This window comes from Temnothorax longispinosus, unplaced genomic scaffold (assembly GCF_030848805.1).
Source record: "Temnothorax longispinosus isolate EJ_2023e unplaced genomic scaffold, Tlon_JGU_v1 HiC_scaffold_20, whole genome shotgun sequence".
NCBI lineage: Eukaryota > Metazoa > Arthropoda > Insecta > Hymenoptera > Formicidae > Temnothorax > Temnothorax longispinosus.
The window spans coordinates 49,916-70,000 of record NW_027270014.1 but is presented as its reverse complement, the minus strand read 5'-3'; the positions used below and the strand labels follow the sequence as shown (position 1 = coordinate 70,000).

The 20,085-nt window shown below is 36.3% G+C and overlaps 3 protein-coding genes, 1 long non-coding RNA gene, 1 other non-coding gene and 1 pseudogene across 10 annotated transcripts in view; 1 reads left to right on the top strand and 5 right to left on the bottom strand.

The window, feature by feature from the left end:
• LOC139823888 (5.8S ribosomal RNA) overlaps window positions 1-106 on the bottom strand; it is a 155-nt gene extending 49 nt beyond the window's left edge. Inside the window, exon 1 of the ribosomal RNA XR_011734928.1 lies at window positions 1-106. This exon is cut by the window's left edge and continues 49 nt beyond it. This is a non-coding gene — a ribosomal RNA (5.8S ribosomal RNA).
• LOC139823859 (uncharacterized) overlaps window positions 1-20,085 on the bottom strand; it is a 315,960-nt gene that overhangs the window by 262,494 nt on the left and 33,381 nt on the right. The gene's annotated exons all lie outside the window — the stretch shown is intronic.
• LOC139823877 (uncharacterized) lies at window positions 956-1,720 on the bottom strand (the record flags this gene model as incomplete). The annotated part of the gene is made up of 1 exon (XM_071796357.1): window positions 956-1,720. A coding segment is annotated over one exon (765 nt), but the record flags the coding sequence as incomplete, so codon positions are not given.
• LOC139823857 (proteasome subunit beta type-4-like) lies at window positions 3,327-4,764 on the top strand. The gene is made up of 5 exons (XM_071796330.1): window positions 3,327-3,461; window positions 3,728-3,887; window positions 4,086-4,232; window positions 4,303-4,501; window positions 4,573-4,764. The coding sequence occupies exons 2-5, from the start codon at window positions 3,802-3,804 to the stop codon at window positions 4,660-4,662; spliced, it is 522 nt and encodes a 173-aa protein (XP_071652431.1). The 5' UTR covers window positions 3,327-3,461; window positions 3,728-3,801; the 3' UTR covers window positions 4,663-4,764.
• On the bottom strand, window positions 8,541-13,505 carry LOC139823862 (uncharacterized). 6 transcript variants are annotated; one of them, XM_071796341.1, is made up of 8 exons: window positions 13,405-13,505; window positions 12,873-13,269; window positions 11,968-12,614; window positions 10,869-11,082; window positions 10,726-10,782; window positions 10,520-10,624; window positions 10,144-10,432; window positions 8,541-9,950 (listed from the first exon to the last, which is right to left on the bottom strand). In XM_071796341.1, the coding sequence occupies exons 3-8, from the start codon at window positions 12,145-12,147 to the stop codon at window positions 9,917-9,919; spliced, it is 879 nt and encodes a 292-aa protein (XP_071652442.1). In that variant the 5' UTR covers window positions 12,148-12,614; window positions 12,873-13,269; window positions 13,405-13,505; the 3' UTR covers window positions 8,541-9,916. The 6 variants fall into 6 exon arrangements, with proteins under 6 accessions (XP_071652442.1, XP_071652444.1, XP_071652441.1 ...); XM_071796343.1 differs by lacking the exon at window positions 13,405-13,505 and having other exon boundaries at window positions 8,541-9,930; window positions 12,873-13,391; XM_071796340.1 differs by lacking the exon at window positions 13,405-13,505 and having other exon boundaries at window positions 12,873-13,387.
• LOC139823880 (uncharacterized) lies at window positions 17,258-18,051 on the bottom strand (annotated as a pseudogene).

Here is a 20,085-nt window from a genome sequence, read left to right as displayed (position 1 = left end):
TGCGTTTGAAATGTCGATGTTCATGTGTCCTGCAGTTCACAAGTTGACGCGCAATTAGCTGCGTTCTTCATCGACCCACGAGCCAAGTAATCCACCGTTCAGGGTAATCGGTTCAAGGAAACGATGAAAGATGAACCCTGTGTAGGGTCGTTCTTACTATATTTCGCGCTCGGAGAATCCAGTAACCTTCTCTTAGAACTCTCAGCATGAGTTGAACTTCACCATAAAGCGTGATCCGGTGAACAAGCAAGCAAGGCACGTTAACAAGCGAGTCGACTCGGCGATGTCCAAAAATGTGAGTGTTCACTCGATCATCTCCGAAATGAGAGTGTGTGCTCCGGTACTCCGCGGCTCATGCACCTGCGAATTGCGGCGCGAGCGAGTACTAATAGCTCCAGTAATTGGGTGGGCCACCCGCGAACGGGCAGCACGAGTCGGGTGAGTCGCGCGAAATATTGACATGCTAACGATCGCGATTCGCCAACGTTCCGCGCGAGTCACTAAACGCGAATTTCAGGTTGCCGATGGCAACGCTTCAACAATGTTTGACTAATGATACGAGACGCAACTTATCAACCAATAGGTAACGCAAACATCAAACAATCAACTTAGCGACTAATATGTACACGCAGCAACTATATACACGTGAGTTCCAAACATGTCAAAAATAAAAAAAATTTAGCAATTGGTCTAAAACTTATTGTTTTGTGGTTATTAGGGTCTGTGATTATGAATTTTTCAAAAATGAAAAAATTCAAAATGGCGAAATGCAATATGGCGATACAAAAATTTTTATTAAAATTAAACATAGTAATATACAAATTAAGTTTTGAACTGTAATGTAATATGCATAAATAAATTTTATAGTATATAAGATACACTTAAATTCTACGTTTACAAAATATTTTCTACGCGTAGCTACGTAAAAAAATTTATTGCTCTGAAAAAATTTATATTACAAGACAAAGTTTTCATTGTCGTAAGAGTCGTAAGCCTCTACGTCTGTACCTGACTCAGAGGTCAAGCTACTTTCAATCATTTCTTGTTCATATTCTTCTTGAATATTTACAGATAGAGGTGATAATAAATTAATAGTTTCTGTGGACAAAGATTTGAGCGGTTTAACAGGCAACTTTCGGCAACTGGAAATGTACGGATCAGATGCAACTAAAAATCTTTTAACATCCTCCAACGTTTTTTGACGATAATTTTTTCTTGCAAAATGCAGGCGATAGATTCCAAAAAATTTATTGCAGGCCTCCTGCGCATCTTCGGACATTTGACCGATAGGTAACACTGAATGTTGTATTATTTCTGGGCCATGAATTAAAAGTTTATGAACTAAAGTAGGCATGTAATACCAATCAAATGATTTTACGATTTTTTTAGCTAATTCCACGGCATACTGCCGAAAATTGTCCAAATTAATATGACCACATGAAATAGCTTGCAATATAATATAAAATCGATGTATAATATCTTGATCAATTCTAGTTATTTGTGCAGATTTTTGATATTTTTCAAAAAAACATCGAGCAGTGTTTCCATCGTTAGAAGTTCCACTGCCGGCTTTCGGGTTGTTAACATTTAAGTCCAATTCTGTTTTAAAAGCTGCTTGTATAATTCTTTTCCTTCTTTCGACCGATTCTTTTTCTTCTTTTGAACGAGCCTGCCATTTTAGGATTCCCAATTTGTAGGACAAATGTAATAAAAATTCAAATCACCGAATTCAACAATGTAAAGACGATAGGCCGAATTTTAAGTGATCTGTAAAAATTTCTTGGTTTAATCTATATCGTTAAAACTTTTAGATGCACAATTGCATAGATAACAACGCATCGCAGATGTATCTGACAATGAATTGCATATTTTAGTATCTATCATTGTCAACGTCAAAATATATTTAACACTATGGGCGGAATTCATAGACGTTGCTCAAGATTTGTCTTAAGCATGATCTTGGCCAAGACGGTCTTAAGATCGAAAACCGTCTGAAGACGGCTTTACATGCATAGATAAATCTTGAGAACACAAGTTTTGAGCTTAAGATCGTCTTGACGAAGTCTGTGCTTAAGAATATGGCTTCGGCAATGTTCGGGAATCCAAGCTTTTTGACCAATCATGATAATAATTACAAGAATTTACCGGGGATTGCGTCATTCTCTTATATGTTCTGTGGTCATTCTCGCCGTGGCCGGTGGCCGTCATCGCATCGTGTATCGCGACGATTAACCTTAAAGAGAGCAACGGGTGCAGTGGTGGTGGTGTTTTCCCTCCGAGGAGGTACGACGAGCATCATCGCGTCGTGTACCGCAACGATTAACCTTAAAGAGAGCGACGGGTGCAGTGGTGGTGTTTTCCCTCCGAGGAAGTACGACGAGCATCATCGCGTCGTGTACCGCGACGATTAACCTTAAAGAGAGCGACGGGTGCAGTGATGGTGTTTTCCCTCCGAGGAGGTACGACGAGCATCATCGCGTCGTGTACCGCGACGATTAACCTTAAAGAGAGCGACGGGTGCAGTGGTGGTGTTTTCCCTCCGAGGAAGTACGACGAGCATCATCGCGTCGTGTACCGCGACGATTAACCTTAAAGAGAGCGACGGGTGCAGTGATGGTGTTTTCCCTCCGAGGAGGTACGACGAGCATCATCGCGTCGTGTACCGCGACGATTAACCTTAAAGAGAGCGACGGGTGCAGTGGTGGTGTTTTCCCTCCGAGGAGGTACGACGAGCATCATCGCGTCGTGTACCGCGACGATTAACCTTAAAGAGAGCGACGGGTGCAGTGGTGGTGTTTTCCCTCCGAGGAAGTACGACGAGCATCATCGCGTCATGTACCGCGACGATTAACCTTAAAGAGAGCAATGTTCGGCAATGTTCGGGAATCCAAGCTTTTTGACCAATCGTGATAAAGATTTACAAGAATTTACCGGGGATTGCGAAATGGCATTAAAGTTCTTACTTAAGATTTGTCTTGAGCCAGTCTTGCTCAAGTCGACCAAATAGTCGACTTAAGACGGTTTTGTCAGGTTATGTGCTACATTAGTGGTGATATTCCAGTGTCGGGATTGCGTCATTCTCGCCGTCGCGCGTCATGGCCGTCATCATCGCGTCGTGTATCGCGACGATTAACCTTAAAGAGAGCGACGGGTGCAGTGGTGGTGTTTTCCCTCTGAGGAAGTACGACGAGTAAACTCGAGTCGCCGATACTCAAGGCGAGGAGGTGTGACGAGGAAAGTGCGTAGTGATCGATGTGAGAGACGAGTAGCCGAGAACGACGAGGAAGAGCAGAGGAAGCGAGTGCGAAAGGGGAGAGCGAGAGAGCGAGAGAGAGGGACAGCGGACAGGCCGAAGCCAGGAATTCCGACGACCGCGACTCCATCAGGGAGTTCCAGAAGTGGCAACGCATTTTATCACTTTCCCGGCAGCGAGTACGGCACCGTTGGTTTCAGAAATCATAGTACGTTTTCATCCGATAATTTACAAACGTTTCCATCCGCTTAGTTTAAAGTCTCTCTGTACATTCCTGTGATGATGCAAATCTTGCAGGTCATCTTCTCTTTTACAGAGCGACAAAGTAAAGTGAAACTCAAAATACTTAAGACTGGTACTAGATAAATTTCCGAAATGGTATGAAGATATGATAAGTGCTTACTTTAACTCATTCTATTATTTACATGTCTTCTATAACAACTGGCACATCTGTCATTGGCATACAATTCAAAGATGGAATTATTATAGCGGCAGACGTCCTAGGATCTTACGGATCGCTCGCTCGTTACAGAAATCTGGAACGTCTTATGAAAGTTAATGATAACATCATCCTTGGTACGTCTGGAGATTATGCAGATTTTCAGTGCATCAAGAGCTATGTGGAAAGAAAGATGTGAGTCTCAGCATAGTTTTTTTTTTTTTTTTTTTACATGTCTTTAATATTCTTCAAATAATACATCTTAGTTTATTACGTAGAGTGCTATGTAATAAACTAATAAAAGTTTTGTAAAGTTATTGTACGATATAAGAATACATTAGAGTTTCCAATAAGTGTCAAAAGCGCTAATTTACGTCAACACTTTTGTTTCAGTCTTGAGGAGCAATGCTTGGATGATGGATTTAGTTTAAAGCCAAAGGCATTGCATTGCTGGCTAACGCGTGTCATGTATAACAGACGATCAAATTTCGATCCGTTTTTGAACAATTTTATTATTGCTGGTTTGGAAAATGGAGAACCGTAAGTGTGCGTTTCCTCAACACACTTCGTGTCTTCAAGTACATCGTAAATCGCAGTTTTGCCTTTTCAGATTTTTAAGAACTGTGGATAAGCTTGGGACAGCTTACAACGATCCTGTTATTGCGACTGAATATGGTGCTTACATGGCAACGCCTATATTGAGAAAAGCTTACGAGGATAATAACCAAATGAATAAGGAGGAAGCTATCGAACTTCTGTACAAAGTAATGCAAGTTCTTTTCTACAGAGACGCAAGATCTTTCCCAAAGGTAAACTAAAATTCGTACGTGTGTAATTAATAATTTTAATTGTATTGTCAACAATCTGCTCTGTTTTTTAGTATCATCTTGGCATTGTCACAAAAGAAAAAGGAGTCGAAATACAAGGACCTCTAACTTTAGACAGTTTTTGGGGATCTGCTGCTTTGTAAAAAATTATGTTTTCTTATTCCTTTAAAATAAGTTATAATAAAAGCGTCCATGGTGAAGATCGATTCTCTCTTAATGAATAAATTAAAACAAGTTTTCATCAATTATACATTTATTTGCATTATATATATACATGTAAGGATAAGAAAATATTATTTCCAGTAACCATACTAATAATCTTTGTTATAATAACAGATATTTTATTTAATATTTATTTTTTACGCGTAAAAACTCGGCATAATACTTGCAACATTAAAACGTATATGGAAATTAATATATATATATATATATATATATATATTTTTTAGAGGAGAATAATTATTTCTTAGATGAGGGTCTAAGGGAGAATTCACACCTTGGCAGAATAGCAGAAAGAAAAGCAGCAGCCAATCAGGACTTGCGCTAGTAGTAAGCAGAATGTACTGTGCATGCATACTGTAGTATGCTTACTATCAGCTCAAGTCCTGATTGGCTGCTGCTTTTCTGCTTTCTGCTATTCTGCCAAGGTGTGAATTCTCTCTAAGATCACAATGGATTTTGCAAGGCAACAAACGCATGGAAACGTAAAATAGAGGATATTGTTCGTAAATCACTGGAACAAATTTCGAACTACGTTCTGTCTAACAAGAAAACCATCAGCAGGCTGCCAATGAGGATCATTATGATGCAATTCTTCAACATTTTCAATTGCATCATTTACAATTGCATCATCATCTGGATCTTCTGGGAGAATATCTTTAAATTGTAAGGATAAATTGTGCAAAACTGCACAAGCTGAAACAACTGCTGTACAGGTAATAAGTTTTAAAGACAATCCTCTTGCTAAGCAAGGAAATCGTCTCTTCCAAACTCCAAACGTTCTCTCAACAACCATCCTCGTTCGTGATTGAATTACATTATATCTGTATGTAATGAAATATATTATTTATTATATACTCTTATTATATAATACTAAATACTTTTAAACGACATATTAAAATTTAAATTAAACGACAATTAAATTTAGGTTTCTCGAAAATTAACCATAGAAAGATAATAATTGGGCAAAGAAAGAACAACGCGGTTATTAGTGCGTGAAAAGTCAAACAGACAATAATTAAATATTTTTAAAGATACATAAGCGCGAACGTTTTTGGCTCCGCTTTAAGCTATCTTCAGCGATGTCACAAAGTGTAAAATAAAATCACGTAATCGCAGACTTTCTATTCTGGTTCTATTTGTAAGGCGTTCTGATCACACCATCAAGAAGCAAAACAAATATGGAGCATGAGATATAAACTTTTATTTTTCACTTTGTTACATCGTTGAAGATGACTTAAAGCGGAGTCGGCTTAAACATTCGCGCTTATATCTTTTTACAAATGTTAAATTATTGTCTTTCTGACTTTTCACGCACTAATAATCGCATTGTTCTCTCATTGCCTAATTTCTATCTTTCTATGGTCAAATTTATTTACAATTACTCTCTTTTCTTTTCTTTACCTCTGTTCTTCTTCATTCTGTGGGTTTCTAAAGGGTGTCAAAAGAAATGGGAGACAAGGATATCCTGCATCTCCAATCAACATTCCTGTTAATTCGCGTTGTTGATATCTCATAAAAACTCGAGAATTTTGGAAGATTCGGCTGTCGTGTTGACTTCCAGGCCATTCTGGGACAAGGTCTAAAAATTCCATTCGTGGTCCCACAATAGCCTTTTACACAAAGAGTAAAAAAATGAGAAAAAGTTAATGAGTCAAGTTGAGTTAATTGAGTCAAAAAGTTCTGAGTCATTTTTTTCTATAATGCTTAGCAAAATAGTAATTATTGAGTAAAGTCAATCCAATCAGGGGGCCTATTACGTATCTTTTCATGAGGTGAAAATGCGAAAAGTGAATAGATTTACTAGATTTCAGCCAATGAAATCGTAGATACTCTAGTAAATTCTCTCACTTTTTGCATTTTCACCTCGTGAAAAGATACGTAATAGGCCCCCGGCACTGTCTTTTAACCGGGCCATGTGTACGCTCATTCATACTACCAGGCGCGCGGCTCACTGACGTACAGTCGGCTAAAGGACTGCGCTGAGATTGATTTTACTCAATAATTACTAAGTATTATAGAAAAAAATGGCTCAGGACTTTTTAACTCAATTTTTGATAATAAATATCGCTGTGTAAATAATGGGCGTAAATTCTATAGGTGACACCCTGTATACGTTATATATGATGGTGTGAAAACTTTATAGTAAAAAATAAATAATTACACATCTCTCTTTGAGGAGTTTTGCTAATTTCACTCGCTCTTGTAGTTCTTTTTCCTCTAATAATAATTTTGTCAATTTATTTATTATGTCTTCACGTTTCTTTCTCATATTAATTGACACATTTTGATTTCATGATTAATTTTAATTCCTTTTTGCACATTACGATTTCTATTCAATTTTTTGGTTTAGAGCATGAACGTAAGTCAAGTTTTTTAAAATACTGATTATACAGATGCGTGCTATACAATATAGATTGCACTTATACACACAAATCAATAGTTTGAAAACTTGACTTGCATTACTACATACGGCTTTCACCCTCTTATATATATATTATTCAATATCATATTTTTACCTGGACATTTAAAGAAAAATATCCTTTTCTGTTTCTGTATGTTTCAGCAAGTCCTCCAAAATTGTTACCTACTAGTCTTATATGGGTGCAATCTATCGCTCCATCAATATGAGGAAGTCCAATAGCTCCTTGTCCATACCCTAACTCTTTAAAGAGTCTTCTATTTTCCTGAATGGCTGCTTGGTTTGTTGTAAATTTTACATAAGTATTTAAATAAGTTGCTAATACAATTGTTACTCTAAACACAATCCTGCTTATTGTCGGTTGTGATAATACCATGAGATCTCCATTTACTGTCTAAATAATAAATTATGAAACAAATATATTAAACATATTTGTACTGTTTTACTTTAATGTTTGAAGATGCATTATAGAAAATTACCTGAAAACTGCCAGTAGCATAAAATCGTAAACAAATAAGCAATTGGATAACTGGATCAATCGGTAGACCTCGATTATCAGGCTTTGTTAAACTTTCGACGACTAAAGGCAATAATCCGTTCATGACACAATTTTTTGAAAATCTATATCTAAGATGAAATTCATGTTCGCGGTAGGCAGTGAATGGATCCATCGTATCTCGAATATATCGTTTTACACGTATTATTCGAATTTCATCATTATGCTCGTCATCCGAAGATGAATCAGACGTGTCAAATAAATTGATGTCAAATTGACCATATATATTATTTAATTCCATGTTTTTATCTAAAATGTATATAGTAATATAGTACAGTAATAATGAAATAATAATATACAATATGTTATTATGTTTATACGGTCGTATAGATTATTATAAATTAATATAAGTTAAAAATAAATAAGAATGTTATTATGTAATTATGTAAAATAAAAACACGTACCCCCCCCCCCAAATCGACCCCAAGCTATCGATCAAGCCTACTTAGAAACTTGATCCGTTCACTCGTTATTGAGATCTCAAAATCTCGAGTACTCGCAACTCGTGCGTTCACGTAAGAGTCCGGTGCGTCTCGCTCCACGCGTACTTAGCGCGAGACACCACCGTGTCTCTTGATATCTGTAAAGAATCTGTAGTACTTACCTCTTATCAAGAATAAATTATACGGTTTTAATTGCTTCTTTTTTATTTTTTGAAATCCTACGCGTAAAATGAAAATTGCGAGATAAAACTGCAGATTTGATTAACAATCCGCTATGGTTAACAAGCAATAGATGACGGTCGCCGTAAAATCGATAGTCGATTGTTAATAAACAATTATTATATATAAAAAAAGGAAGGAATTTAATACACATTATTATATGATTTGATATTCAAAAACTTTATTTTCATTAAATAACACCTTAATATTAGAGATAATACTTGCGGCAATCTCGATCGATTTCTTTACAAAAACTCCTTTTTTTTCAATAAATGTAAAGTATTACTTATTACTATTACTTATTACTATACTAAATATTACTTATTACTATTACTTATTAGTATTACTTATTCAGCCTCGAATTTCTGTTGAAGTCTAAAATCACAGTCTGTCTCTCTGGATTTTTAAAGGAAAATTTGTACTCTATAATTTCAACCGAAATTTAAATAATTTTATATAAATTTTAAACATATATAAATAAAAAAATTAAAATAAAACGCAAGACTTAAGATGCATCATAATAAATTGAATACTTCAGTAATAAATCTCAAATTTTCGTTGAAATCGAAAAAGAATAAAACGTTGACCTCATTCTTGCATCTTTCGCGTAAATTTAATTTATCAAATAACTGAAACTAAACTGTTATCTACATCTAAACTAAACTGTTATCTACATCTTCGAGCTACCGAGCGAGGATAAATGATTGCACGCCGATCGAAGAATCTCCGATCGAGAGTATACTCTCACCGACATCCTCCGACGCTCTCGATGACGAGGCTCGCGCCTAAACGTAACACGCGTAATTGCTCTCGCCCGGACGCTGCCGCCAACAAAGACGCTTATCCGATATTATTATCGGATAATCTGATCGCGGACCCATCCTCTCCTCTCGCGAGCGCGAGCGGTTGACATACTTTCCATTAAAGTAGTACGCGCCCGGCGTGCATGCGATCGCGAAACCCAGGCATCCTACCTTGTTGGTGGTAAAACAAGGTGGAATTCAGTGGAGGCGCATCCGCGCGGAGACGAGACCGTAGCTAACGAGCGCGTGATCTACGGCGGAATGCAGAGTGCAGAGGAATTTTTGAGAAAGTCGCGCGCGCGGTGCTTCACCGGCCGTAATAGGCCTCTGGAGGAGGTGTGCGCGTAATGCGCCGCGCCACAGCTCGTTCGTACGAGTCGGATGCAACCTCGGCGCTGCAGCCTCAAGATGCCACCTCCTCTCCTGACGTCTTCAGCAGATACGAGGATGATCGATGGGGGCAACGCCGGGGATCGCCGCGCACCGTTGTTCGCATAAATTATGACGCGGCCAGGATAATGCCGGAGGACGCGCCAGTCTTGCGTGCATGAGATTGCGACAGTCTTCGTCGGAACTGCTTCCAGCGCACAAATGATCCCTCTTCGCTTCGGCCCGAGGTTTCAGTTTGTTCCTTCGAGACTTCTTCCCTAAACCGTCTAACGAACCGTCGCTGCTACGCGAATGCAATGAGTCTCGACACGAATGCGGCGAATCCATCACGTGGCAAACAATTATTTACTTGTCATCATCTGAAAAATAATTAGGGCCCCTAAAATAAAAAAATATAAATTATTTATTAAATAGATATATGAAGGCTCTCTCTCTATATAAAAAATTCAAATCTAGTTATATAAATTTGGCAATAAGAGTCAATTGGCTCTTATTCCCAAATTTAATTACATTCAAATTTTAAATATGATAAATTATTTAATTATTTAATAAAAAAATAAGTAATTACTTACATCTCTTTTTGAGCTTGAAACTTCGCTAATTTTACTCGCTCTTTTAATTCTTTTTCCTCTAATAATAATTTTCTAACTGTTAATTCATTTATGAACTCTTCACGTTCCTTTCTTAATTGACATATTTCGATTTCATGATTGATCTTAATATTTGCTAATTCTAATTCTTTTTCACATATTACGTTACTTCTATCCACTTTCGACTTTTTTGATGTAGAGTTTAATGAGTCCGTATGATTTGTTCTCTTTGAATCAAGATATATATATTTTTTTTCATTAGTCATTACATCTGAAACATAATTTTAAGTTGCATTTAAATATTAAAAGTATTTTTTTAAACAGTATTAATTTTAAATAACGTTTGGTATTTTCTTACCAGATTGTTTATTAGGCTCTTCCTGTATATTCTCTTCTTCATGAAGAATTGAGTATAAATTTTCGCCATCACTATCGTCCTCGTCTACCTCGATCAATATATTATCTGGAAAAAAAATATACAATTAACATAATACTAATCTTATCATTATATTGTAAAAAATTGTGATTTTAAATTAATTTTAAATTAATTAATTTTTAACTTACTTAAGTCAGATGCTGATTTATTTTGCTTAACTGCTTTAAAAATTTCTTTTTGTCGATCTAAAATAATAAATTTTATTTATTTATTTGACAAATAATTTTATTAACAAATTTATATGTATTATTTAAAAACATTTTAATAGTACCTGTAGACTCATTCCTTGTAAAATTACTCGAAGACATTGTTGGTGCTGTAGTCAAAAGGCTAGGTATTATGTCTAACACATTTGAATCGACTTCACCAACATTTTTTTGTGGCCCTCCACCAGTAAGAAATCTTGCTTGTCTTTCAGCTGTTAAAATGTTCTTGTTTTGTTGTTTCAAGTTAGACCAGTATTTCTTTAATTGTGAAACATCTCTCTGCAACATAAAACATCCTAATATTAAGAAAAATAAATAAATTCGAGGAACTGCTGTATGAAATATACTTCAAATACTTTACCGTTATTTGGCATTATTTTTAATATTAATCTACGCACAAAGCATGTAAATGTTCTATTTCATTATTTTTGACTTGATGTTTTCTTAATTCATTTTACATATTCAATATTATATTGTTTCAGTTCTTTATAGATTTTAGATTTATTGCTGACATAATGTCCCAACTAACGAAATGTTTGATAAAAGTTGTGGTCCACTTGACACTACAAATGCTTTGAAGCGTTCTTCTCCTTCTTTTTTCATAGAAAGAAAAAGGAAGAAAAATGCTTCAAAGCATTTGTAACGTCAAGGGGACCGCAGCCAAAAGCGTATAAACGATAAAGTGTACTTGATAAGAACTGGAATCCCCGTCGAAACGTTGTGCTAATCAACCATACAAATGTTTGAAGCATTCCTCTTCTTTTTTCTTTCAATAAAGAAAGAAGGAGAAGAAGAATGCTTCAAAGCATTTGTAGTATCAAGTGGACCACAGCCTTTATAAAACATTTCGTTAGTTCGGACGTTATGTCAGCAATAAATCTAAATCTAAGAACTAAAACAATATAATATTGAATATGTGTAAAGTGATTTAAGAAAACATCAAGTCAAAAATAATGAAATGGAACATTTACATGTTTTGTGCGTAGATTAATATTAAAAATAAGTCAATTGTCAAATAACGGTAAGGTATTTGAAGTATATTTCATACAGCAGTTCCTCGAATTTATCAACTTAATAAAGATTGCCAGTTTGGTCGAAATAAACGAATCCCCCGCATTTTATTATTCATTGGCAAAGAAAAAGAGTTTGTTTATCTTATAATACCTTATTAGAAATTAATGGAGACTCATTATATTCCTGTGTAATTATAAACCAAGCTTCTGATTTTTCTTTTAATGTTGACGAATTTGTTCCTTTTGACTCAATAGTATGCTTATACTTTTTTAAAATTTCGAGAAACACTTGCTTCTCCAAATCGGAATAAATAACTCTTTTAGTTGACATTGTAAAAAATTTTCGTTTAACACACTGTCCGTGCCCGTTGCAGCTCTCCTGGCCTCGAGTGTCTCAAGGAGGTTACTGCAGCGGCTTCCACTTCCGCCGCTACCACCAGAGCCAGACCACAGCAGACTTCTCCGTCCCTCGCGCCAACTTCAATACTTCCCGACGAAATCGTTGCCACTTCTGGAGCTCCCTGACGAAGCCGCGGTCGTCGAAATTCCCGGCTTGTGACGCTTCGCTCCCTCTGCTCTTCCTCGTCGTTCTCGGTTGCTCGGCTCTCACACCGATGACTACGCACTTTCCTCGTCACACCTCTTCGCCTCGAGTATCGGCGACTCGAGTTTATTCGTTGTACCTCCTCGGAGGGAAAACACCACCATTGCACCCGTCGCTCTCTTTAAGGTTAATCGTCGGTTAATCGTCGCGGTACACGATGCGATGATGACGGCGAGAACGACGCAATCCCTACACTGGAATATCACCACTCGCAATGCAATTGGTGCGTTCAGCCGATACTCCGCTAGCCTAGCAATCGTGAGCAGTCGCGCTCGTTTTCGCTCGTTTCCTCTCCTTTTAATCCATTGGGTCAAAGGAGAGGAAACGAGCGAAAACGAGCGACTGCTCACGATTGCTAGGCTAGCAGAGTATCGGCTGAACGCACCCATTGTAGCACATAACCTGACAACCGTCTTAACTTCTCCACCCCTCGCGTCAACTTCGATACTTACCGACGAAACCGTTGCTACTTGTGGAGCTCCCTGATGAAGCCGCGGTCGTCGGAATTCCTGGCTTCGGCCTGTCCGCTGTCCTCTCTCTCTCTCTCGCTCTCTCGCTCTCCCCTTTCGCACTCGCTCCCTCTGCTCTTCCTCGTCGTTCTCGGCTGCTCGGCTCTCACACCGATGACTACGCACTTTCCTCGTCACACCTCTTCGCCTCGAGTATCGGCGACTCGAGTTTATTCGTTGTACCTCCTCGGAGGGAAAACACCACCACTGCACCCGTCGCTCTCTTTAAGGTTAATCGTCGCGACTCGCGATACACGACGCGATGATGACGGCCACCGGCCACGACGGCGAAAATGACGCAATCCCCAGCAATCCCAAAGCAGCCAATGTAGCACATAACCTGACAAAACCGTCTTAAGTTGACTATTTGGTCGACTTGACCAAGACTGGCTCAAGACAAATCTTAAGTAAGAACTGTGCATTGAATAATGCCATTTCGGTCTTAAGATTTATCTATGCAACGTTATTTGCTTACTTAAGACCGAGCTCAAGATTAAACTTGAAAGTCGGTCTTAAGCAAGAACTATGAATCGATCGTAGTCTTGAGAACGAGCTTAAGACCGTCTTGACTTTCAAGTTTGGTCTATGAATTCCGCCCATACTTTTTTTTCGTTAATAGTAGTTTTAAACGGATTTAAATTCTTTATTTGCTGTTCTACATAATTAATTGTTTTTTTGGTTAAATCCACTGATTCTTTTGCACATTCAATTTTAATGGGCCGACAAAATCTTGGTGATGATGGTCCTGGATTTTTCCAGACTACAGTAGTTTCCTTTGTCAAAGTGTCTACGTGTACAAGTTGCAATGGGACATAAGATGTAAAAAAAAAAACACTTTTATCACTACTACCGTTTTCGTCGAGCTTTTGCTTATATTGACTGTGCCCTGAATTACCATCGCAGCCCCACTTACCAATTAAAGTTAAATTTTCGAGTTTTTTCTCTGATAAAGTTTTCATAACTTCCATTTGATAAAGAATAATACGTTCAATTGTGTGATCTAATAGAGATTGTGTCACGTCTGACGGTATAATCACCGCTATATTCCACCCGCATAAATTTTTTGATTTTTTACCTTCATTGCTAGAAGTCCCCAGCATCTGAAAACAATATTATAATATAACAATCATTCTTTAAATTAACTGTCACAACAAACACTCAGCTGATGCGAACACGCGTTCTTAAAGCAGTAGACATAAGCCTAGAGAACATGGCTGCTTTAAGGTACCCTTTCAAGCTTAAGCCCATTTTCATGAATCACACTATAAACTTTTGGACAATTGCTTGTTAAAATTCCCCAGAATTACTAAAATTGATCGTAAATGAATATTACAAGCTTTATGAGATCTTTTATGCAATATAAATTCAATTCAACACACAAATAAATACATGTTCCATAAGAATAAACTCAGAAAATTAAAATAAAATATAAATAAATTAATTAAAAGTAGATTATTCATAAGAACATAACCTTTTATGCCTAAAGAACATTATCACGATAAAATAATAATTATCTCATTAACATTCTTTCAAACGTGATTGTTATAAACAATTAAATTATATTATTAACAAACCTAGTTAATGTGATTACTGGAACTATCACAAAAAGTCAAATAACTTTTGATTATAAACCATTATTGTATCTCTCAAAATAAACTAATTAACAATAAAATTTATCATAAAAATATTATTAAAGATGATAAATAAAATCACTGCAGATACTCAGCAGAATTTGTCAAATAACCTCACAAAAACCCCACATCATATCTCTTCTTAATTCCGAGATATAAGTAAAAATTATGGAAATCCATAAAACACAGAAATTTTAAACAACCTAAAATAATGCCCTTAATTATCTGAACACAACAAAAGAAACCCCATCTTTCTATCTCTTACCGTTCTCGAGTTATAAATTATTAAAGTTTTACATCCGCCATTTTGAATTTTCTACCCTTTAGACTTACAAAGACCAAATCACTTTTACATTAATATTTTAGTCTTTTATACATTTTAAAGCTGAAAAATTTCATTTCTGAACAAAAATTTTGACACTTAATTATTATGATAAAAATAGAATCTCTCATACTCCTAAACACCAGTAACGTTAACGCCGATTTTCTATTTAAATTAATAAATTAATAAACGTGATTGAAAATTGAACATTCACTCCATGAAAGACGAGGATAGTTTAATACCAGTTCACAGAGAGAAAGACAAGGATAGCCGCATAGATTCATAATAAATTAAAATAAAATAGAAAACGAATAGTTTGAAATGAGAACAATATAAAAGTTTATAAGGAATAATCACTAGAATCGATCAATGATAAAACATTTACTATATAATTATTCAAAATTGTAACTTACTTTTATAAACAATTATAAACAAATTATTGACCATGTCAATAAATATTTTTAACTCATACCTCAGATCGTATATAACAACTTTTATATAAGTCAAAATTTCGTTACTCCATTAACGAAAGCTACATGAAAATCCAAAGGAAAAACCACCCGGTATAAAATATATGTCCCCAAAAGTTACCAATAACATAGTATTGCATATTCGAATTTGGTTAATTTAAAGGACATCGGAATTCAGATTTTAATATCCAGTAAACGACAATGATTAAAAATCCCTTTTTATATACCCTGAAAACATAAACCTTTTCCCCTAAAAATAATATATAAAGCATAATTTTTACTAAACTCCTATACTTAATTAATCGTAAAAATACATACCTCTGTTTGTGCAACAACACTCTGAAATATATAGTAACAAAAGCTCGTTCTGATACATATAAATTTCGACCGCACAAATAAACTCTGCATCAGTACACCTACGAAAAATGATAATAACTTTTATTTCTGCAATTGTTTATTTACGAAAAATTTATAACAATAAAATAACAAATGCTCATAAACAAGATGATATTAGAAATTCAAAACCTCTTAAATAAAGAGAACATAACAATATCAATACGCGAATTAAAGAGTACTAATTTATTTAATTAATAAATTGTTATTAACAAATACATATATCAACAATAAAATTTTCCAATACTATATTATGCTTTAGTGAAAGTCCTACAATATGTTTCCTATACACTCCTATCAAATTCCCAACCATTCGCGAGATATAAAAATAATAAAAATCTTATTATATATAAACAATTTAATTTTATTAATTTCCCGTACTAATAAGAATGCTGACCATTCCTACCTGCATGATACATTATTAACATGATAGTAGAATCATTATTACCACTGCTAAAATCACTTTTATCAATATTATTATTATTAACAAAAAATATATATATATACTTACTAAAATTAATATAAATCTCGAGCGTCAAACGCTGAAGCGCCACTCACGAACCTGAGAAAGATAGAATTGTACATGCGTAGCATAAGGAACGCGAATCCGAGCGAGATGCGAATATTGTACGATCTAAAAGAGAGAAAGAGAGAGTCAGATATACTATAGTAACTGTTAGACGAAGAGAGCAATATCTTTTATACTTTAGACATGCTAATAATGACTTTAATTGTACTATTGAATTATTCTACCCTATGTAAAGTATGTCTAAAGAAAATTTAAATAATATTCAACATATATTTGCACTTTTTTTCGATTCAAATATTAAATATTTTCTTCATGATAAAAGTCATATTAAAATTTAATAATGAAATTTAATAATGAAAAGGAAGTATCGCTCTCAATACAAATCGCCGTTAGACTAGAGAATAAAAATAGAATTCAGACGAGTCACCTGTATGACTCATTCGAGTGAATCTAGTCTATGCAAAACCATATATGGACATGTCGAAGCAGAACGTCACGCATGACCATATAAGGTAATGAATTTCAAGACACCACCCTATGACTCATTGCTGGCAAGCGAGCCACACCCCTAGAAGTAGACTCACATCCGCTAGACAACGCCTTATGACTCATTGTAACGAGGTGTGGTCACCTCCCACTACCGTTTCCAAAATTGTATAAAAGCGGAATCTTTCACCCTCTCGACGGAGAGTGTGGAACGAGCCAGGAAAGGTCACATATCTCATACTTGTTCCATCCTCCCACATAAACCACTTGTATCGTAAAAGTTCTACAATAAATATCATACTTTTTTTTATCAAAAGAAAGATAAAGATTATTGGAGATTATTGAATTACCTACCTTCGACGGATCCAAGGAGCCATAATCTACATCGCCGACCAACAGCTAATTATCCTGGGGTTTTACCTCCTTAACTGCAAGAAAAAGAACCCATCAACGGAGACGTTCTGCCGGATCGAAGCCACCTCGCATCACCCAGGACGTCACAATTGCAATTTTACTTCTGCTTTATTTGCAGTGATAAAAAGACCTGAAGCTGGATAACATGGTAATTTTGCTTTATGTAGCTTTTTATATGATGAAATCATCTTTGATTTTTTCTGCAAATGAACATTACGTAGCTGCTGATATTTACTTTGTGATAATCCAAGTTCTATAAATAATGATAAAGCTTTGTCATTTGTGAAAAGTAGATTAGTATTATTTACAGAGTCCAAAGATCTTTTATACTTTGTAGCTTTAGTAGGACTCCCTTCTGAGATATCGTGCACCACTTTTGCAAAATCAGTTTTTCCTTCGGACCGCAATTTACTTGTTGCTGAATAAAGGAGTGCTTCAGTCGATACTGTCGTTCGTAGATCTTCTGTTTTTCTGCGTTTATTTCGTGCAGAAGACTCTGAAAAACTGAGTTGTGGCCGACCTGAATTAGGCTTCTTTTCATCAGATTTATTTTCTTCTTTGCTTGAATTTTTGCTTTTTTTTTTAGTTCAACAGATTTCTGCAGCCAATCATGATTCTTTTTTTAAATATCCTTTGTTCTGTTACTTGCATTCCATCTTGTTCTCATCTTGAACACCAAATCTGATATTGTCCCTTTCTCGTCATCTGATAAAAAGTATTCTGAATCTTGTTTTTCGAACAAAAATTTTTCAGTTCTTGCATAAATATTTTTCATGTCATCTTTTAAAATATTTTTTATGAAATTAAAAAATTGCAGTCTCGTAAAGCCACCTTGAATCGAAGTACTGAAACCTAAAAAACAAATAGCACTGTTATATGATAGTTATGGGAAATATGTTAATACATCAGATAAAATTTGTAACTTAAAAAAATTAAACAACAAATTTCTCTCTTTCTCTCTTTATCTCTTCTTTTTGCTTTCTGTATTATATTATACATGTAGATTTCTGTCTTTCTTTTTCGATGCTCCATTTTTTCTTTTTTTTTCTCTTAATTTTTTATTTTTTTAATTTATTATTATAACTCTTGAAACGAATATCCTACTTAATTTTTAAAAAGAATTCATAAAAGTTTAATAGGCAAATATAGACAGCTGAATTTTGTTTTATTCAGTACATAATAGTTTTATGTATAACCTCCAAAAAATTTTAAAACAGCATTTTACGGCAATTTATTACTTTTTTATCTAACAATTCAAATTTTCGGTAAAACTTAAGATTAAGGGCGACCTTGCAGCCGACGGCTGCAATTGTGCCGACTCCCGGGATGCTCAAGCAGGGGCCCACCGTTCTCGATGACAGGATCCTGCCGCAGCCGCTCGTCAAGACGAAAACCAAGACGGGAAAGAAGTCCGGCGACCAGCTAAGGAAACGGGATGCCGAAAGGACCAGCCCGACAGATCTACAGGCGCAGCAGCGAGTAGTACAAGCGGCATTGCGAGACGCAGCAACAGTGTCATGCCGACTGTGAAGTGCGAACGACGAAACACTACTAGATTAAGGAACTGTACATAAATCAACGTTATATTATATACTCTTTCCTTTTGTTTATTATCATATATTAAGTTACAAATACGGCGAAAGTCGACAATCATGTTCAAACGGCCGACATGACCGTATATCAATAGAGCGCGGATAGAGCGAGCAAATGGTCCCCGGAGGACTAGTATCGGTCGTTATTTCGGTTAGACTCATGCGAGGGTCAAAAGGTACAACCAGGTTTAATAAAGTTACGGTTAAGGGAAATTTCCCAAGTTTACGCAGAGATTAACGACAATTTTTTTTTTTTTTTTTTCGATCAAGTGAGATTAAATCAAGTTAAGTAGACGTACGTGAGGTTCCATGGTACGCGAACGAGAAATTCGGGAGAATCATGTAATGCGTAGGTCCGCGATTAAAAAGTAATGGTGCGTTCATAATGCGAGGCGGACTATGAACGCCATATTATCAATGATATCCACGAGCGAGAAATAAAACTACCGATGTGGATAGCGAAATTGGATTTCTGCTTGCGCATACCTTTCCCATCCCCGACAGCAAGTCCAGCGGCGCGTGCAAATGCAAGATTATGAATTGGCGCGCGCGCGAATAGGCCACCGTTCGAAACGGAGGCGCCACGGGGCGTGGTCAGCAGATCGAGCAGACCACACGTCCAATCAACGAGATGACTACGCAAACGCGATGGGGGATCCACAACTGACGAAAAAGCATCATTGGTCCGCGAGTCGAATAGGCACGAGCCAAAATGGCGATATCACGAAGGCGCGGTCAGCCATTTCGGGTCACCTATCAGCCACCTATCCGAGGGGCAAGACGCGGGGATCAACGCGCAGCAGACATCGCGGCCAGCGAAAAATGATTGTCGGTCCGCGAACCAAACCCGTAAGATCCAAAATGAGGTTACCACGGAGGCGCGGTCCACGATTCCGGGCACCTACCTGTCCGAGGGGCAAAGCGTAGGTGTAAACGCGTTACAGGCACCAAGGTCAATGCGAAATGACCATGGGTCGGTGAACTAGTATCCGAGATGACGGTACCATGGAAGCATGGTCAGCGGTCTCGACCAGGGCCTCCAAACTCCCATATAAATTTACTTGACCAGCATTTGTGGTGCCCTCTGAGATATGTTCCCCCGTAAAATAGAACTAAATATCAATATGGCGTCAAATTAAATGATACGGCTGAATACGACAGATACCGACTGTTACCGACATCTAATGTTATATATTATATATTTTACTTAAAAACGTTTTTAAAGACTAAGAAATTGTTTATTACAATGCTTTATTAAAAATGTAACTATAAAATTTAAAAAAGGAGAGTATTTATAATTTTATTATATAATTATTTAA

Coding starts and splice junctions, on each gene's coding strand:
- LOC139823857 (XM_071796330.1), top strand. CDS start 3,802: ATGAAAGTTAATGATAACATCATCCTTGGTACGTCTGGAGATTATGCA. Junction 3,888..4,085: donor AGCTATGTGGAAAGAAAGAT/GTGAGTCTCAGC, acceptor CTTTTGTTTCAG/TCTTGAGGAGCAATGCTTGG. Junction 4,233..4,302: donor GGTTTGGAAAATGGAGAACC/GTAAGTGTGCGT, acceptor TTGCCTTTTCAG/ATTTTTAAGAACTGTGGATA.
- LOC139823862 (XM_071796341.1), bottom strand. CDS start 12,147: ATGTCAACTAAAAGAGTTATTTATTCCGATTTGGAGAAGCAAGTGTTT. Junction 10,433..10,519: donor AGAGCCTAATAAACAATCTG/GTAAGAAAATAC, acceptor ATTATGTTTCAG/ATGTAATGACTAATGAAAAA. Junction 9,951..10,143: donor TTTCAAGCTCAAAAAGAGAT/GTAAGTAATTAC, acceptor TTTTTATTTTAG/GGGCCCTAATTATTTTTCAG.